The following is a 20,269-nucleotide window of genomic DNA, read 5'->3' on the forward strand; positions in this document are numbered from 1 at the left end:
ACACACTCGCACATCATGGCCAGTCACAATCAAGCCGTATCACATGCGCACACACACACACATCGTGGCCAGTCACAATCAAGCCGTATCACATGCACACACTCGCACATCATGGCCAGTCACAATCAAGCCGTGTCACATGCGCACACACACACACATCATGGCCAGTCACAATCAAGCCGTGTCACATGCACACACACACACGTCATGGCCAGTCACAATCAAGCCGTATCACATGCACACACACACACACGTCATGGCCAGTCACAATCAAGCCGTGTCACATGCACACACACACACACACGTCATGGTCAGTCACAATCAAGCCGTATCACACGCACACACACACACACGTCATGGCCAGTCACAATCAAGCCGTATCACACGCACACACACACACACGTCATGGCCAGTCACAATCAAGCCGTATCACACGCACACACACACACACGTCATGGTCAGTCACAATCAAGCCGTATCACATGCACACACACACACACGTCATGGTCAGTCACAATCAAGCCGTGTCACATGCACACACACACACTCGCACATCATGGCCAGTCACAATCAAGCCGTGTCACATGCACACACACACACGTCATGGTCAGTCACGATCAAGCCGTATCACATGCACACACACACACACATCATGGCCAGTCACGATCAAGCCGTGTCACATGCGCACACACACACACATCATGGCCAGTCACGATCAAGCCGTATCACATGCACACACACACACACACGTCATGGCCAGTCACAATCAAGCCGTATCACACGCACACACACACACACGTCATGGCCAGTCACAATCAAGCCGTATCACATGCGCACACACACACACACGTCATGGCCAGTCACAATCAAGCCGTATCACATGCACACACACACACACACGTCATGGCCAGTCACAATCAAGCCGTGTCACATGCACACACACACACATCATGGCCAGTCGCAATCAAGCCGTGTCACATGCACACACACACACATCATGGTCAGTCACGATCAAGGGCCCACGTGGCTTTTCTAGTTCTTATTCTTAGGTTTTTTCGGTAAAGTCACGTAGGTAAAAAAATTAAAAATAATATTAATAAAAGTAAAATTAAAAATAATTTTATTAATTAAAAAAAAAAATTTACCTACGAATTTGAATCCTTGCAGTCACGAATAAAATACAATTCTCACGACGTTTCGGCCACAACGCAAGCAGCCGTCCTCAGGTGAAGAGGACAGCTGCTTGCGTTGTGGCCGAAACGTCGTGAGAATTATTTTATTATGTTTTATTTTTATTATTTTATTATTTGCCTTCTACGTGACTTTACCGAAAGAACCAAGAAGATGAACAAAACTAATTGGGGGTTTCGTACACATTCCATCAGCCACACGGCCTTTCTTCTGCAAGTGCACACTTGCAACAGCTTTGGTGCAACACGAGCGAAACTCTGGACCAGTTTTGATATTCAGCGTGTCATCATCAGCAGGGTCTGCCCTGCTTGATCCAACGCTGGCGAACTGCTAGATGTTCGTGGGCAACGTTCCGCTCTTGTTAGATATGAGTCCTAGGTTCGGCGCAGAACGATAGGATACATAATTGTGTCCTCTCGCGGATTCAGTGTTGCCGGAGTCCTAGGTTCGGCGCAAAACGATAGGACACATAATTGCGTCCTCTCGCGGATTCAGTTTTTCCGTGTCCACTAGGTTGACTCGAACTCAGGTGCAGTCCCATTACACCCACCTACCTCAAACGCCTCCTTCAGAACCACTCTGTGAGATCTGTGGTCATGGCATTCCCCATCCACCCTGTCCTCTGAGTGCCTGTGTCTCAGCCACCCAGCTCTCTCTCTCTCTGTGTGGTGGTGGTGGTGGTGGCGGTGGATGTGGTGGAGCATATTTGGCCAGTGTTTTTTAGTTGCGTCGGTGAACGGCGTCGTTCCGTCACGTCTGGTAGTGAGCGCACGCGTTTCGTGATCGCCACCCCGTGCCGCAGTATTGTCGTGGGCAGTGTTAACAGGTGTTGTCGGGTCCAATATGTGCTTTTGTATCGGTGCTGCTCGTTTAGCCACTTAGTTTCGTTATCGCCGCCGAGTTTGGGAGTGTTGTCTGGTTTCCGTCGCTTCCGACGCGCGGGGACGGGGCAGGCAGGCACAAGTCCCCTTCGGCTGGTCGTCTCGTAGTAGTTTTTTTCTTAGAAAGGAAACATTTTCGACCTCGTCGTGGTGCTGCGCTAGAGGAGCTTGCTTGGCAACATTGCCGCTCGCAGGCTGATTAGGCTCCGCTCCGCGGTTTCAAGTTCAAGTTTCAAGTTCATGTATTAGGTGTAGCCCTGTGAGCCATTCGGCTCTTGAATCGGGTGCAACCGCAACAAACAAAAATACAAAAACATGAACAAAAAACTTCTTAAAGTGAATATGTGACTAAGTGCAAACAGAAAATCCAAGTCGACCCTGGCCTGGGCTTGATTCATAATTCGTTTTTTTTTTTTTGGGGGGGGGGGGGGTCAGATCGTGTTGATGCGATTGGCAATTACAGCCGTGAACCTTCCAACACCCAACCACGCTGCCAAGCTGCCAGCCAGGAACACGTGTCCATTGACGTGGTATTTCAGCGAGTGCAGAAATATTGACAATGTTTTGGTGTCGATGTAAAGCTTTCGTGACTGCAGGGATTCATCTTCTTGGCTCTTTCGGTAAAGTCACGTAGAAGGGAAGTAATAAAATAATAAAAATAAAACATAATAAAATAATTCTCACGACGTTTCTGCCACAACGCAAGCAGCCGTCTTCACCTGAGGACGGCTGCTTGCGTTGTGGCCGAAACGTCGTGAGAATTATTTTATTATGTTTTTATTTTTATTATTTTATTACTTCCCTTCTACGTGACTTTACCGAAAGAACCAAGAAAATGTTTTGGTGCTTGTATGCGGCATTTCGGTTGAGATGGCATCCAGTATCATCAGGTGTTATCAAGAGCTCAGACCTCGAGTGAAAGGGCTAGAATTGACATTATAACCCCCAAAAAAACCGAATTATGAGTCATTGTTTGTGAAAGCCCAAGTATGAAATGGGCCTAGGTCTATGATCGAAACTGCAGTTTTTGCTGCAATAAAGTTCAACACTGCCAAAATCAATTCGCCGATCAATACCCGGTCAAGCTCGGGCAGGGCGTGGCGACCTTTGGGCTGATGTCAGAATCCCTCGGCTGGATCCAAGCTGCTGTGCGATTCGGGCGAGTGGAGTGGTGTCAATACGCTTCTTGCGCAGGTGTGTTTCTTTTTTCTATCGTCGCAACTAGACCGACGTCGATTTAAAGCTTTCGTGACTGCAGGGATTCATCTTCTTGGCTCTTTCGGTAAAGTCACGTAGAAGGGAAGTAATAAAATAATAAAAATAAAACTTCATAAAATACAATTCTCACGACGTTTCGGCCACAACGCAAGCGGCCGTCCTCAGGTGAAGAACAGGTCTGTCGGGGAGACAGCGTCTGATGGTGAGGACCCCTCGTCTCCCCGACAGACCTGGTCTTCACCTGAGGACGGCTGCTCACGTTGTGGCCGAAACGTCGTGAGAATTATTTTATTATGTTTTATTTTTATTATTTTATTATTTCCCTTCTACGTGACTTTACCGAAAGAAGCAAGAAGATGGACCGACGTTGTCGTGTTCGGTGTTTGGTGTATCGCCTTGCTCAGTGGAATAGGTCAAGTCATGTCGTAAGCCATGTACGTATTCACATTTTTGCTATTCATTACAATAAAATGTTCCGACCTTGCCAACCTGCGCTCCAGCAGACTGTTTCGTCTCATCCATACTTGTGTTCAAACACCACTCTGCAAGTCACGAGACAAAGAGTCCCCCCTTATAGCCTTCAATGTGGTATCGACTGCAAACTTGGTATACTTTTGTCATACTGATGACAATACTATATTCTATCATTGAAAAAAACACATTTTAAAACATTTTTTTTTATGTTATGTTGCGGCCTGGGTCTAATTGTCCACGCTCAACTGACGTTGGCTGTAATTGGCCACTGCCCCTTACGCTGCGGCAAGCTTCGGGGCCCACTTCCTTGAGTCGTGTAGTTCTACCATTACGAATACGGTACATTTCATGAAAGCGTGTTTAAAAAAAAAAAAGTAGTTTTAATATGAATTATTTCAGGAGCGACCTGGCCACAAATGATTGCTCAACGAAGTGGCTTATCATGCGGATATCCATAGCAGCAGCCGCACACTGTGAACGCACGTTGATTCTAAATTGGAGTAAAACATCCGATGCCGGAGACAAGTATAACCGGTAAAAACAAAGTTTTTCACTATAAATCCTTTATATGCGTGGCGGCTAGAGTCCTCTCGTCCTCTGGCTTGAGGTGGCTGCCACCTATGGGTCAGATGATTGCATTGCACCATTAAGCAATTGGTAATTAAACATAATATTTTTGTCCTAAAAAGTGTAAAATTTTGGGAAAACATTTTCGCGAACATTAATTGTCACGCACAACGAGTCTGTGTGGAAAATGTCAGCTCGATTGGATCACGGGAAGTGGGTTAAAAAACGACTGAAAGATTTGCACGGTCCTAAGCAAGCAAGCAAGCACGCGAACTTAATATAAAGGATTTAAAAAATGCACGCGACCACGGGGAGAACATTCAGACTCCAAATATACAGGTGTAGAGAAGCTCCCACAGACGCACTCGGAAACGTAGGTAAGTTAAGGGCTTCTGCCAAGGGTTTATTAAAGCTTAAGAATAACATTTCGATTTAAAGCTTTCGTCACTGCAGGGATTCATCTTCTTGGTTCTTTCGGTAAAGTCACGTAGAATGGAGATAATAAAATAATTAAAATAAAACATCATAAAATACAATTCTCACGACGTTTCGGCCACAACGCAAGCAGCCGTCCTCAGGTGTCGATAAGACAGACACTGTCTTTCCGACAGACCTGTTCTTCACCTGAGGACGGCTGCTTGCGTTGTGGCCGAAACGTGAGAATTGTTTTATTATGTTTTATTATTTTCATTATTTCATTATTTCCATTCTACGTGACTTTACCGAAAGAACCAAGAAGATTAACAATAACACACAGCAGGGTACACAACTCCCAGGGGCTACGGGGGTCCTACTCTTGAGTCCGGGTCCCTGCCGGCTAGCTCCGGTCTCTCTCTCTCGTGTCGGATCGTGGACTCTGCCGACTCCACCGAGCGGAGAGAGAAGCACCTATTCTTGTGTTTTTTCGGTAAAGTCACGTAGGTAAGAAATTTAAATTAATAAAATAAAAATCACGACGTTTCGGAGGCAACACAGGCTTCCGTCTTCAGGTGGAACCGTCACAGCACGCTGAAGACGGAAGCTTGTGTTGCCTCCGAAACGTCGTGATTTAATTTTACTTTTATTAATTATAATTTTTTACCTACGTGACTTTACCGAAAAAACCCAACAATATGAATCCTTGCAGTCACGAAAGCTTCACATCTAGAGAAGCACCTCTACGGCTACCACCGCCTTCTCCCCAGACTCACCACTCGATCCCTCTCTCTACCCCTGGTTCCCTCTTCACCCTGCTTACTTTACCCGTTCCCACAGTGACCCCGCTTTCGTCACGGGGTCTCCCTTAAGTACACTAGGAGACGTGACGTCATCGCACCGAACGGCACACATGACGTCACGTCCCCATTTTACTCTACACAGGCATCAGATTCTAGATGTGAAGCTTTCGTGACTGCAAGGATTCATATTCTTAGGTTTTTTCGGTAAAGTCACGTGGGTAAAAAAATTAAAATTAATAAAAGTAAAATTAAATAAAAATCACGACGTTTCGGAGGCAACACAAGCTTCCGTCTTCAGGTGGAACCGTCACAGCCCGACAGAGTCGGGATCGAACCCAAGACATCCTGTATACCAGGCGAGGGAGTTAACATCTCATAGCCACCGTGGTGATATTTTGCTGCCGCTGCTGCTGCTGTACAATCGCAAGGATTTGATTCATGGTGCATTGTGGATGTGTGCGACGCTGCCATGGGTTCATTGATAGGTTAGGGGCCGTCCATAAATGACGTCACGCGATTTTGGACGATTTTTGACCCTCCCCCCCCCTCGTCACACGACGTCACAAAAAGTCAGACCCCCCTCAAATATGACGTCACAAAGCTCTGCCCCCCCCCCCCCCCAAAATATAAAACATGCTTCAAATCGCTTTAAACTATTGTCATTGTAGTGCGTATTTAATGTGGCGCTGCACTCTGATGTTGTAGGAGAAAACATTTATCAAGAAGTCTATTTAATTAAGTAGAACGTGTTGTCTATATTTAGTTAAAGTTGCGCATTTTGATGTGACGTCACATTTCTCAACCCCCACCCCCCTCGTCACACATCGTCACAAATATCTGACGCCCCTCCCCCCCCCAGGTGCGTGACGTCATTTATGGACGGCCCCTTGTCTATTTAGTGCTCTTGAGTTGGCAGTGGTTCAGAAGCAGAATCTTTGTTTAGACTTTAGGAATCCGATGAGCGATGAAGCTCTTTGTCGCTGATGTCATGTAGGGGGCAAGGGGAGGGGGGGGGGTCAGAGGGTGAGGTCAACAATGCAAAAAAAAAAACCTAAGAGCACGAAAGAGAAAAGATAACTCGGTCATTAAAAACAAAAGGAAAATTAAACATTGTAAGAAGTGCACATTGGACACGTGCAAACGCTTCCTCCACCCTCGACATCTGTGATCGCCACATTCCTTCAGAGCTTCTCTCATCCGATGGAAATAACGAAATAAATGAGCAGATAATTCATCTTCTTGGTTCTTTCGGTAAAGTCACGTAGAAGGGAAATAATAAAATAATAAAATAAAACTAGAAAAATAATTCTCACGACGTTTCGGCCACAACGCAAGCAGCCGTCCTCAGGTGAAGAACAGGTCTGTCGGGGAGACAGCGTCCATTCTACGTGACTTTACCGAAAGAACCAACAAGATGAATCCCTGCAGTCACGAAAGCTTTAAATCGAGATCATTATTAGTAAAACCTTCACTTAGCCACCTCTTCGCCTAAACCAGGCATGTCCAAAGCCCGGCCCGCGGGCCAATTACGGCCCGCGATCAGATTTCATACGGCCCGCAGCTTCGGTCTTATAATGTGTTATTTATGGCTCGCTAGCTCTGTCAGAATAAATACATCATAAAACTCATGGAAATGTAAGGTATTCTATACAGTTTGTTCAATGTTATCTGACTGAATGAAAGGCAGAATTGCGTTTTTAGAGTTGTTTCCGTCTGCCTGAGTGGCTTATATTTGGTTACATTGTCATTTGAAAAATAAAGGTAATTGTGACAATGAAAATTGTTTTATAACAGTGTGTATTTCCACGTAACTTTTGTGGTTAAAACAAAGTCAAAAGGATCTATTGGCCCTCGGGCATCTTCACTTTATCAAATGTGGCCCTCTTTGCAAAAAGTTTGGACACCCCTGGCCTAAACAAACACAAGAACCACGCTCCCTCTCAGGACACGCCCCCATAGATAGCCCCGCCCCCACCAAACTTGGCTCCGCCCCCACAGAGGACACGCCCCTTATCAGGACACGCCCCCATAGATAGCCCCGCCCCCCACCCCCCACATGGCTCCGCCCCCACAGAGGACCTGGCTCCCCCTCAGGACACGCCCCCATATATAGCCCCGCCCCCACCCCCACATGGCTCCGCCCCCACAGAGGACACGCCCCCTCTCAGGACACGCCCCCATAGATAGCCCCACCCCTCATGGCTCCGCCCCCACTGAGGACGGGCTTCCTCTCATGACACGCCCCCATAGATAGCCCCGCCCCCACCCCCCACATGGCTCCGCCCCCACAGAAGACACGCCCCCTCTCAGGACACGCCCCTATAGATAGCCCCGCCCCCCCTCGTCAACACGCCCCTATAGATAGCCCCGCCCCCCCTCGTCAATTCCGCTCACTCCGGAAGAGTCCCGCAGCGGCAGCGCGCGTGAGGGGGCGTCTTTGGGGGTCACTGGGGGGTCACTGGGGGGGTCACTGGGGGACACGCGGGGGGGTCACTGGGGGTCACTGGGGGACTGGGACATAGTGGAGGGAGGGGGGGCAGCAGATGATGGCGATGATGAAGCTCGCGGGACGTCTCGCGCTGGTCACAGGTGCCAGTGTGGCGTGTGTGTGTGTGGTGTGTGTGTGTGGTGTGTGTGTGGTGTGTGTGTGGTGTGTGTGTGGTGTGTGTGTGGTGTGTGTGTGGTGTGTGTGTGGTGTGTGTGTGGCGCGTGTGTGTGGTGTTTGTCTGGTGTGTGTGTGTGGTGTGTGAGTGTGGTGTGTGTGTGTGGTGTGTGTGTGGTGTGTGTGGTGTGTGTGGTGTGTGTGTGGTGTGTGGTGTGTGTGTGTGGCGCGTGTGTGGTGTGTGTGTGGTGTGTGTGTGGTGTGTGTGTGTGGTGTGTGAGTGTGGTGTGTGTGTGGTGTGTGTGTGTGGTGTGTGTGTGTGGTGTTTGTGTGGTGTGTGGTGTGTGTGTGTGGCGCGTGTGTGTGGTGTTTGTGTGGTGTGTGTGTGTGGTGTGTGAGTGTGGTGTGTGTGTGTGGTGTGTGTGTGGTGTGTGTGGTGTGTGTGTGTGGTGTGTGTGTGTGGTGTTTGTGTGGTGTGTGGTATGTGTGTGTGGTGTTTGTGTGGTGTGTGTGTGTGGTGTGTGTGTGTGGCGTGTGTGTGTGGTGTGTGTGTGTGTGGCGCGTGTGTGTGGTGTTTGTGTGGTGTGTGTGTGTGTGGTGTGTGAGTGTGGTGTGTGTGGTGTGTGTGTGGTGTGTGTGTGGTGTGTGTGTGGTGTGTGTGTGGTGTTTGTGTGGTGTGTGGTATGTGTGTGTGGTGTTTGTGTGGTGTGTGTGTGTGTGGTGTGTGTGTGGTGTGTGTGTGGTGTGTGTGTGGTGTGTGTGTGTGGTCTGTGTGTGGTATGTGAGTGTGTGTGTGGTGTGTGTGTGGTGTGTGTGTGGTGTGTGTGTGTGGTGTGTGTGTGGTGTGTGTGTGGTGTGTGTGTGGTGTGTGTGTGGTGTGTGTGTGGTGTGTGTGTGGTGTGTGTGTGGTGTGTGTGGTGTGTGTGTGGCGCGTGTGTGTGGTGTTTGTGTGGTGTGTGTGTGTGGTGTGTGAGTGTGGTGTGTGTGTGTGGTGTGTGTGTGGTGTGTGTGGTGTGTGTGGTGTGTGTGTGTGGTGTGTGTGTGTGGTGTTTGTGTGGTGTGTGGTATGTGTGTGTGGTGTTTGTGTGGTGTGTGTGTGTGGCGCGTGTGTGGTGTGTGTGTGGTGTGTGTGTGGTGTGTGTGTGTGGTGTGTGAGTGTGGTGTGTGGTGTGTGTGTGGTGTGTGTGTGTGGTGTGTGTGTGTGGTGTTTGTGTGGTGTGTGGTGTGTGTGTGTGGCGCGTGTGTGTGGTGTTTGTGTGGTGTGTGTGTGTGTGGTGTGGTGTGTGTGTGTGTGTGTGTGTGTGTGTGTGTGTGTGTGTGGTGTGTGTGTGTGGTGTGTGTGTGTGGTGTTTGTGTGGTGTGTGGTATGTGTGTGTGGTGTTTGTGTGGTGTGTGTGTGTGGTGTGTGTGTGTGGCGTGTGTGTGTGGTGTGTGTGTGTGTGGCGCGTGTGTGTGGTGTTTGTGTGGTGTGTGTGTGTGGTGTGTGAGTGTGGTGTGTGTGTGTGGTGTGTGTGTGGTGTGTGTGTGGTGTGTGTGTGGTGTGTGTGTGGTGTTTGTGTGGTGTGTGGTATGTGTGTGTGGTGTTTGTGTGGTGTGTGTGTGTGGTGTGTGTGTGTGGCGTGTGTGTGTGGTGTGTGTGTGTGGCGCGTGTGTGTGGTGTTTGTGTGGTGTGTGTGTGTGGTGTGTGAGTGTGGTGTGTGTGTGTGTGGTGTGTGTGTGGTGTGTGTGTGTGGTGTGTGTGTGTGGTGTTTGTGTGGTGTGTGGTATGTGTGTGTGGTGTTTGTGTGGTGTATGTGTGTGGTGTGTGTGTGTGGTGTGTGTGTGTGTGTGTGTGTGGTGGTGTGTGTGTGTGGTGTGTGGTATGTGTGTGTGGTGTTTGTGTGGTGTGTGTGTGTGGTGTGTGGTATGTGTGTGTGGTGTTTGTGTGGTGTGTGTGTGTGGTGTGTGAGTGTGTGTGTGTGTGTGGTGTGTGTGTGGTGTGTGTGTGGTGTGTGTGGTGTGTGTGTGGTGTGTCTGTGGTGTGTGTGTGGTGTGTGTGTGGTGTGTGGTATGTGTGTGTGGTGTGTGTGTGGTGTGTGTGTGTGGTGTGTGTGGTGTGTGGTATGTGTGTGTGGTGTTTGTGTGGTGTGTGTGTGTGGTGTGTGTGTGGTGTGTGTGTGGTGTTTGTGTGGTGTGTGGTATGTGTGTGTGGTGTTTGTGTGGTGTGTGTGGTGTTTGTGTGGTGTGTGGTATGTGTGTGTGGTGTGTGTGTGGTGTGTGTGTGTGGTGTGTGAGTGTGGTGTGTGTGTGTGGTGTGTGTGTGTGGTGTGTGTGTGGTGTGTGTGTGTGGTGTGTGTGGTGTTTGTGTGTGGTGTGTGAGTGGTGTGTGTGGCGTGTGTGTGTGGTGTGTGTGTGGTGTGTGTGTGGTGTGTGTGTGGTGTGTGTGTGGTGTGTGTGTGGTGTGTGAGTGGTGTGTGTGGTGTTTGTGTGGTGTGTGTGTGGTGTGTGTGGTGTGTGTGTGGTGTGTGTGGTGTGTGTGTGGTGTGTGTGTGGTGTGTGAGTGGTGTGTGTGGTGTTTGTGTGTGGTGTGTGAGTGGTGTGTGTGGTGTGTGTGTGGTGTGTGTGTGGTGTGTGTGGTGTGTTTGTGTAGTGTGTGTGTGGTGTGTGTGTGGTGTGTGTGGTGTGTGTGTGGTGTGTGTGGTGTGTGTGTGGTGTGTGAGTGGTGTGTGTGGTGTTTGTGTGGTGTGTGTGGTGTGTGTGTGGTGTGTGTGTGGTGTGTGTGTGGTCTGTGAGTGGTGTGTGTGTGGTGTGGTGTGTGTGTGAGCGTGTGTGTGTGGTGTGAGTGTGGGGGTGGTGTGATTGTGGGGGTGGTGTCGGGGTGGTGTGAGTGTGGTGTGTGGGTGGTGTGGGTGGTGTGTGTGTGGGTGGTGTGTGTGGGTGTGAGGGTGGTGTGAGGGTGGTGAGGGTAGTGTGGGTGGTGTGAGGGTGGTGTGTGTGGGGGTGGTGGGGGTAGTGTGGGTGGTGTGAGGTAAGTGTGTGTGGGGGTGGTGGGGGTAGTGTGGGTGGTGTGAGGGTAGTGTGTGTGGGGGTGGTGAGGGTAGTGTGGGTGGTGTGAGGGTGGTGTGTGTGGGGGTGGTGGGGGGGTAGTGTGGGGTGGTGTGAGGGTAGTGTGTGTGGGGGTGGTGGGGGGTAGTGTGGGTGGTGTGAGGGTAGTGTGTGTGGGGGGTGGTGGGGGTAGTGTGGGTGGTGTGAGGGTAGTGTGTGTGGGGGTGGTGGGGGTAGTGTGGGTGGTGTGAGGGTAGTGTGTGTGGGGGTGGTGGGGGTAGTGTGGGTGGTGTGAGGGTAGTGTGTGTGGGGGTGGTGGGGGTAGTGTGGGTGGTGTGAGGTAGTGTGTGTGGGGGTGGTGGGGGTAGTGTGGGTGGTGTGAGGGTAGTGTGTGTGGGGGTGGTGAGGGTAGTGTGGGTGGTGTGAGGTAGTGTGTGTGGGGGTGGTGGGGGTAGTGTGGGTGGTGTGAGGTAAGTGTGTGTGGGGGTGGTGGGGGTAGTGTGGGTGGTGTGAGGGTAGTGTGTGTGGGGGTGGTGAGGGTAGTGTGGGTGGTGTGAGGGTGGTGTGTGTGGGGGTGGTGGGGGTAGTGTGGGTGGTGTGAGGGTAGTGTGTGTGGGGGTGGTGGGGGTAGTGTGGGTGGTGTGAGGGTAGTGTGTGTGGGGGTGGTGGGGGTAGTGTGGGTGGTGTGAGGGTAGTGTGTGTGGGGGTGGTGGGGGTAGTGTGGGTGGTGTGTGTGGGGGTGGTGGGGGTAGTGTGGGTGGTGTGAGGGTGGTGAGGGTAGTGTGGGTGGTGTGAGGGTAGTGTGTGTGGGGGTGGTGAGGGTAGTGTGGGTGGTGTGTGTGGGGGTGGTGGGGGTAGTGTGGGTGGTGTGAGGGTGGTGAGGGTAGTGTGGGTGGTGTGAGGGTAGTGTGTGTGGGGGTGGTGAGGGTAGTGTGGGTGGTGTGTGTGGGGGTGGTGGGGGTAGTGTGGGTGGTGTGAGGGTGGTGTGTGTGAGGGTGGTGAGGGTAGTGTGGGTGGTGTGTGTGGGGGTGGTGAGGGTAGTGTGGGTGGTGTGAGTGTGGTGTGTGCGTGGTGTGAGTGTGGGGTGTTTCGTCAGTGGTGTGTGTTGTGGCATTCTCGTGACGCGTCGTGTCCTCGTCTCAACAACAATAAAAACGCATTAATTTAGCGGTGTATGCATGTTTTAGGTGGCTCCTGCCATATTCACATGTCTGACCATGAATCCCATGAGTTACTCGGGTTTGGCTCCATGTGGCAATACACCGGAGACCCCGAAGACAACCCAGCACCCTGCTGCTGTTGTACACGAGGGGGGAGAGACACACAGAGACACAGAGACAACCCAGCACCCTGCTGCTGTTGTACACGAGGGGGAGAGACACACAGAGACACAGAGACAACCCAGCACCCTGCTGCTGCTGCTGTTGTACACGAGGGGGAGAGACACACAGAGACACAGAGACAACCCAGCACCCTGCTGCTGCTGCTGTACACGAGGGGGAGACACTCAGAGACACAGAGACAACCCAGCACCCTGCTGCTGCTGCTGTACACGAGGGGGAGACACACAGAGACACAGAGACAACCCAGCACCCTGCTGCTGCTGTTGTACACGAGGGGGAGACACACAGAGACACAGAGACAACCCAGCACCCTGCTGCTGCTGCTGTACACGAGGGGGAGACACAGAGACACAGAGACAACCCAGCACCCTGCTGCTGCTGCTGCTGTACACGAGGGGGAGACACAGAGACACAGAGACAACCCAGCACCCTGCTGCTGCTGCTGTACACGAGGGGGAGACACACAGAGACACAGAGACAACACAGCACCCTGCTGCTGCTGGACACGAGGGGGAGACACTCAGAGACACAGAGACAACACAGCACCCTGCTGCTGCTGCTGGACACGAGGGGGAGACACTCAGAGACACAGAGACAACCCAGCACCCTGCTGCTGCTGCTGTACACGAGGGGGAGACACTCAGAGACACAGAGACAACACAGCACCCTGCTGCTGCTGCTGTACACGAGGGGGAGACACACAGAGACACAGAGACAACACAGCACCCTGCTGCTGCTGGACACGAGGGGGAGACACTCAGAGACACAGAGACAACACAGCACCCTGCTGCTGCTGCTGGACACGAGGGGGAGACACTCAGAGACACAGAGACAACACAGCACCCTGCTGCTGCTGGACACGAGGGGGAGACACTCAGAGACACAGAGACAACCCAGCACCCTGCTGCTGCTGCTGTACACGAGGGGGAGACACACAGAGACACAGAGACAACACAGCACCCTGCTGCTGCTGCTGTACACGAGGGGGGAGACACTCAGAGACACAGAGACAACACAGCACCCTGCTGCTGCTGTTGTACACGAGGGGGAGACACTCAGAGACACAGAGACAACACAGCACCCTGCTGCTGCTGTTGTACACGAGGGGGAGACACTCAGAGACACAGAGACAACACAGCACCCTGCTGCTGCTGCTGTTGTACACGAAGGGGAGACACACAGAGACACAGAGACAACCCAGCACCCTGCTGCTGTACACTCAGAGACACAGAGACACAGAGACAACCCAGCACCCTGCTGCTGCTGTTGTACACGAGGGGGAGACACACAGAGACACAGAGACAACCCAGCACCCTGCTGCTGCTGTTGTACACGAGGGGGAGACACACAGAGACACAGAGACAACCCAGCACCCTGCTGCTGCTGCTGCTGTACACGAGGGGGAGACACAGAGACACAGAGACAACACAGCACCCTGCTGATGCTGCTGTACACGAGGGGGAGACACTCAGAGACACAGAGACAACACAGCACCCTGCTGATGCTGCTGTACACGAGGGGGGAGACACACAGACACAGAGACAACACAGCACCCTGCTGCTGCTGCTGTACACGAGGGGGGAGACACTCAGAGACACAGAGACAACCCAGCACCCTGCTGCTGCTGTACACGAGGGGGGAGACACACAGAGACACAGAGACACAGAGACAACCCAGCACCCTGCTGCTGTACACGAGGGGGAGACACAGAGACACAGAGACAACCCAGCACCCTGCTGCTGCTGCTGTACACGAGGGGGAGACACTCAGAGACACAGAGACAACCCAGCACCCTGCTGCTGTACACGAGGGGGGAGACACTCAGAGACACAGAGACAACCCAGCACCCTGCTGCTGCTGCTGCTGTTGTACACGAGGGGGAGACACACAGAGACACAGAGACAACCCAGCACCCTGCTGCTGCTGCTGCTGTTGTACACGAGGGGGAGACACACAGAGACACAGAGACAACCCAGCACCCTGCTGCTGCTGCTGTACACGAGGGGGAGACACACAGAGACACAGAGACAACCCAGCACCCTGCTGCTGTTGTACACGAGGGGGAGACACACAGAGACACAGAGACAACCCAGCACCCTGCTGCTGCTGCTGTACACGAGGGGAGACACTCAGACACACAGAGACAACACAGCACCCTGCTGCTGCTGCTGCTGTTGTACACGAGGGGGAGACACACAGAGACACAGAGACAACCCAGCACCCTGCTGCTGCTGCTGTACACGAGGGGGAGACACACAGAGACACAGAGACAACCCAGCACCCTGCTGCTGTTGTACACGAGGGGGAGACACACAGAGACACAGAGACAACCCAGCACCCTGCTGCTGCTGCTGTGCACGAGGGGAGACACTCAGACACACAGAGACACAGAGACAACCCAGCACCCTGCTGCTGCTGCTGTACACGAGGGGGGAGACACTCAGAGACACAGAGACAACCCAGCACCCTGCTGCTGTACACGAGGGGGGAGACACTCAGAGACACAGAGACAACCCAGCACCCTGCTGCTGCTGCTGTACACGAGGGGGAGACACTCAGAGACACAGAGACAACACAGCACCCTGCTGCTGTACACGAGGTGGGAGACACTCAGAGACACAGAGACAACCCAGCACCCTGCTGCTGCTGCTGTACACGAGGGGGAGACACTCAGAGACACAGAGACAACACAGCACCCTGCTGCTGCTGCTGTACACGAGGGGGAGACACACAGAGACACAGAGACAACACAGCACCCTGCTGCTGTTGTACACGAGGGGGAGACACACAGAGACACAGAGACAACCCAGCACCCTGCTGCTGTACACGAGGGGGGAGACACTCAGAGACACAGAGACAACCCAGCACCCTGCTGCTGCTGCTGTACACGAGGGGGAGACACTGAGAGACACAGAGACAACCCAGCACCCTGCTGATGCTGCTGTACACGAGGGGGAGACACACAGAGACACAGAGACAACACAGCACCCTGCTGCTGCTGCTGTACACGAGGGGGAGACACACAGAGACACAGAGACAACCCAGCACCCTGCTGCTGCTGTTGTACACGAGGGGGAGACACTCAGAGACACAGAGACAACACAGCACCCTGCTGCTGCTGCTGCTGTACACGAGGGGGAGACACTGAGAGACACAGAGACAACCCAGCACCCTGCTGCTGCTGCTGTACACGAGGGGGGAGACACTCAGAGACACAGAGACAACCCAGCACCCTGCTGCTGCTGTTGTACACGAGGGGGAGACACACAGAGACACAGAGACAACCCAGCACCCTGCTGCTGCTGCTGTACACGAGGGGGAGACACTGAGAGACACAGAGACACAGAGACAACCCAGCACCCTGCTGCTGCTGCTGTACACGAGGGGGAGACACTCAGAGACACAGAGACAACACAGCACCCTGCTGCTGCTGTTGTACACGAGGGGGAGACACACAGAGACACAGAGACAACCCAGCACCCTGCTGCTGCTGCTGTACACGAGGGGGAGACACACAGAGACACAGAGACAACACAGCACCCTGCTGCTGCTGCTGCTGTACATGAGGGGGAGACACACAGAGACACAGAGACACAGAGACAACACAGCACCCTGCTGCTGCTGCTGTTGTACACGAGGGGGAGACACTCAAGAGACACAAAGACACAGAGACAACACAGCACCCTGCTGTTGTACACGAGGGGGAGACACACAGAGACACAGAGACAACCCAGCACCCTGCTGCTGCCGCTGTACACGAGGGGGAGACACACAGAGACACAGAGACAACACAGCACCCTGCTGTTGTACACGAGGGGGAGACACACAGAGACACAGAGACAACCCAGCACCCTGCTGCTGTTGTTGTACACGAGGGGGAGACACCCAGAGACACAGAGACAACCCAGCACCCTGCTGCTGCTTCTGGACACGAGGGGGAGACACCCAGAGACACAGAGACAACACAGCACCCTGCTGCTGCTGCTGCTGTACACGAGGGGGAGACACAGAGACACAGAGACAACACAGCACCCTGCTGCTGCTGCTGCTGTACACGAGGGGGAGACACAGAGACACAGAGACAACACAGCACCCTGCTGCTGCTGTTGTACACGAGGGGGAGACACAGAGACACAGAGACAACCCAGCACCCTGCTGCTGCTGGACACGAGGGGGAGACACTCAGAGACACAGAGACAACACAGCACCCTGCTGCTGCTGCTGTACACGAGGGGGAGACACACAGAGACACAGAGACAACACAGCACCCTGCTGCTGCTGCTGTACACGAGGGGGAGACACTCAGAGACACAGAGACAACACAGCACCCTGCTGCTGCTGTTGTACACGAGGGGGAGACACACAGAGACACACAGAGACAACCCAGTGCCCCTCACTGCATCGTTCAGTTATTTCTGGTGACCAGGTCGGCTCTGAAAAAGTGCTACTACATAGCTCAATGGGCCGTATCTGGTAAATACAAAAACATATATTTCCATCTTCTCATTCAGACTCTGTCTTATCGACAGACCTGTTCTTCACCTGAGGACGGCTGCTTGCGTTGTGTCCGAAACGTCGTGAGAATTATTTAACGTTTTATTTTCATTATTTTATGATTTCCCTTCTACGAAAAAAACCAAGAAGACATATTCCCATCTCACACCGTGCCCCCCCCCCCCTTCTGCCGTGCCCCCCCCCCCCTTCTGCCGTGCCCCCCCACCCTTCTGCCGTGCCCCCCCCCCCCTTCTGCCGTGCCCCCCCCCCCTTCTGCCGTGCCCCCCCCCCCTTCTGCCGTGCCCCCCCCCCCCCTTCTGCCGTGCCCCCCCCCCTTCTGCCGTGCCCCCCCCCCCCTTCTGCCGTGCCCCCCCCCCCCCCTTCTGCCGTGCCCCCCTCGCCGCATCTCCTGCCACGCAGGCGGCGGCAGCGGCATCGGCCGAGCGGTGTGCGTGCGCCTGGCTCGCGACGGCGCCAGCGTGGCCGTCGCCGACCTGAGCGCGGAAGCGGCGGCCGCCACCGTGAGCCTCCTGGCGGCCGAGCTCCCCGGCCAGCGGCACGCGGCGCTGGCGGTGGACGTCGGGGACAGGGCGAGCGTGCAGGCGATGTTCGCCCGGCTGCAGGTGACCGGGAGCGCCGGGGAGCAACCGGGCAGCGTTGGCGGGCGGGCGGGGGGAGGGGTGGTGTTGGCACGAATGGACGCTGTTGTATTGGGGTGCCAGGCAGAGGTCGCAACCGGGTACCCGTACCCGTACCCTACCCGATACCCGGGTACACGTACCCGGGTACAGGTACGGGTACCCGTTTGCGACCATGGTGCGGCCGGGTACGGGTACGGGTAGGCCGTGAGTCACTGGTGAGTCACCGTTTGTCACTCATTTCCCAACGTCTTGTCTTTTCTCACAATTCAAGTTCCTAGAATCAACCCACCCGCGCCTGCAACATGGATTCATCCCAGAGGTCGCATTCGGGTATCCGATACCCGTACCCTACCCGTACCCAGACGGGTACGGGTAGGGTACGGGTACGGCCGGGTACGGGTACCCGTTTTCGACCCTGGTGCGGCCGGGTATGGGTACGGGTAAGGAATCAAAACCCGTTTGCGACCTCTGGTGCCAGGGCATCCTTCCAATACTGTCCTGTAGTCTAGATGGCCAATCAGCCATGGTGGTGAGATGTTGACTACCTCGCCTGGTGTACAGGAGGTCGTGGGTTCGATTCCGACCCTGACGCCTGCTGCTGTATATTTGGAGTTTGCGTGTCTCTCTCTCTCTCATCATCATCACGGTGGCTAGGAGATGTTGACTACCTCGCCTGGTGTACAGGAGGTCGTGGGTTCGATCCCGACCCTGACGCCTGCTGCTGTAGATTTGTAGTTTGCGTGTCTCTCTCTCTCTCATCATCATCACGGTGGCTAGGAGATGTTGACTACCTCGCCTGGTGTACAGGAGGTCGTGGGTTCGATCCCGACCCTGACGCCTGCTGCTGTAGATTTGGAGTTTGCGTGTCTCTCTCTCTCCGTGGTCGCGTGGATTTTTCTCCGGGTCCTCCGGTTTTTCCCTCCACATTTCGAATCGACGTCGCGCGTTTAGAGTGTTTGGCTGCTGCTATAAGCCACTTCGTTGAGCTATGAATTGTGGCCAGGTTGCTTATAAACAAAGAGATATACGGCTTAGTGAGGCTTATCTGGTAATAAGTAATATTTAAAATTACTGTTTGTGATGCCGTGTGACGAGGGGTGAGGGTAAAAAATCGTCCAAAATCACGTGACGTCATTTATGGACGGCCTCAAATCACCTCACGTACCCATCCTGGGACATAGGCCACGTGTGAACCCCCCCAGGGTGTTCGCGTACCCCCCCCCCTGTTGAGAAACACTGTTGGTGTCGGGTGTCTGGCAAATACACCCCTCCTCACAGTGCCAGATGATGGGAAATCTGTGCTGTGTTGTGAGCTGGTGCCACTGGGGGAAAGGCTGACAGCTTGTTTATCCCCCGCCTGCGTTCTCGCATCTGTCACAGTGGCAAACGGGGGCCTGTGGCCTGCTAAAGCGTCTGCATTAGATTATTCTTAGGTTTTTTTTCGGTAAAGTCACGTAGGTAAAAAATAAAAATGTATAAAAGTAAAGTAAAAATTATTTTAATTTTTCACCCACGTGACTTTACCGAAAAAACAACCTAAGAATATGAATCCTTGCAGTCACGAAAGCTTCATGTATTAGATTACCGCAAAGTTGGTCAAAATGTTAAGCGTTTTCCATCGGGGGCTCCCTCCCCCCTCCCTCCTCCTCCAGGGGACGGGCATCCGTAACGTCCCCTTTGCAAGACCCTGATGACCACAGCCGGCGGGGTTCCGAGACGATTTCCTCGAAGGAGCCTTCACCAAAAAGGGGCGGTCACTGCGGACGGCCACGATGGAACGCTCGCTAGCGGAGAGAGGCTGCCGCTTCTCTGCCGGGAGCTGGACCGGTCCCGCCACGATTTTCGTGGACTGCCGGTGAACTATTTCCAAGCGCCTGTTGCCACGGGAGGTGGACAATCCTTGGTCTTTCGACTGGGGGCAGGAGGATAATAAAGGTGTGGGAGGGCACGAGTCCCTGGCTTTGCATAGACTCACCTCCTGTTGATGAACAGACGGTGGTAGTAGTAGTGGTGGTGGTGGACTGGTTCTGGCTGCAGTCACTCTTGAGGGATGGACAGTCCTCCACTCGGGGGCAGGAAACTGCCCCGAACAACAAGGGAGTGAGTGGCTTTTCTTCTGAGCAAAAAAATGAAGTTGGCATGGGAGCGTAGCGGTTTCAGTTGTTTTTTCATTTCAGTTTTCATTTATTTGGTGTCGCCCTGTGAGCCGTTCGGCTCTTGAATCGGGTGCAGCCGCAACAAACTGCAGCACGAACAAGAAAACATCTTAAAGTGACGGAGAAAAAATCCAGGAAAAAACGGCAAAGTCTTCCAGAAAAAGCACCGAATATCAACGCCGTGTGGGAGGTGTGGGAAGCTGCCCCAGGCTGCTGTGCGCTCACTTTCCCGTCAACGAAAGGCAGAGGTCGCAAACGGGTTTTGATTCCTTACCCGTACCCGTACCCAGCCGCACCAGGGTCGCAAACGGCTACCCGTACCCGGCCGGGTACGGGTAGCCGGGTATCGGGTAGGGTACGGGTATCGGGTACCCGGTTGCGACTCATAATCAACGTTGTTGGGTGTTAGATCGCGTTATTTATAAATGTGTCGTAACCCTCCACCACCCGACACGCCAATC

At 53.4% G+C, this 20,269-nt stretch overlaps 1 protein-coding gene across 1 annotated transcript in view; it reads left to right on the forward strand.

Moving 5' to 3' along the window:
* Window positions 1–8,059: 8,059 nt before the first annotated feature.
* The window catches only part of HSD17B8 (hydroxysteroid 17-beta dehydrogenase 8), a 32,693-nt gene continuing 20,483 nt past the window's right edge, over window positions 8,060–20,269 (forward strand). Inside the window, exons 1-2 of the mRNA XM_078881531.1 lie at window positions 8,060–8,137; window positions 17,432–17,634. Coding sequence (XP_078737657.1) covers window positions 8,092–8,137; window positions 17,432–17,634 — 249 coding nt within the window. The 5' untranslated portion in view covers window positions 8,060–8,091. The remainder of the gene's footprint in view (window positions 8,138–17,431; window positions 17,635–20,269) is intronic.

Source organism: Lampetra fluviatilis, chromosome 61, assembly GCF_964198595.1.
Source record: "Lampetra fluviatilis chromosome 61, kcLamFluv1.1, whole genome shotgun sequence".
Lineage (NCBI taxonomy): Eukaryota > Metazoa > Chordata > Hyperoartia > Petromyzontiformes > Petromyzontidae > Lampetra > Lampetra fluviatilis.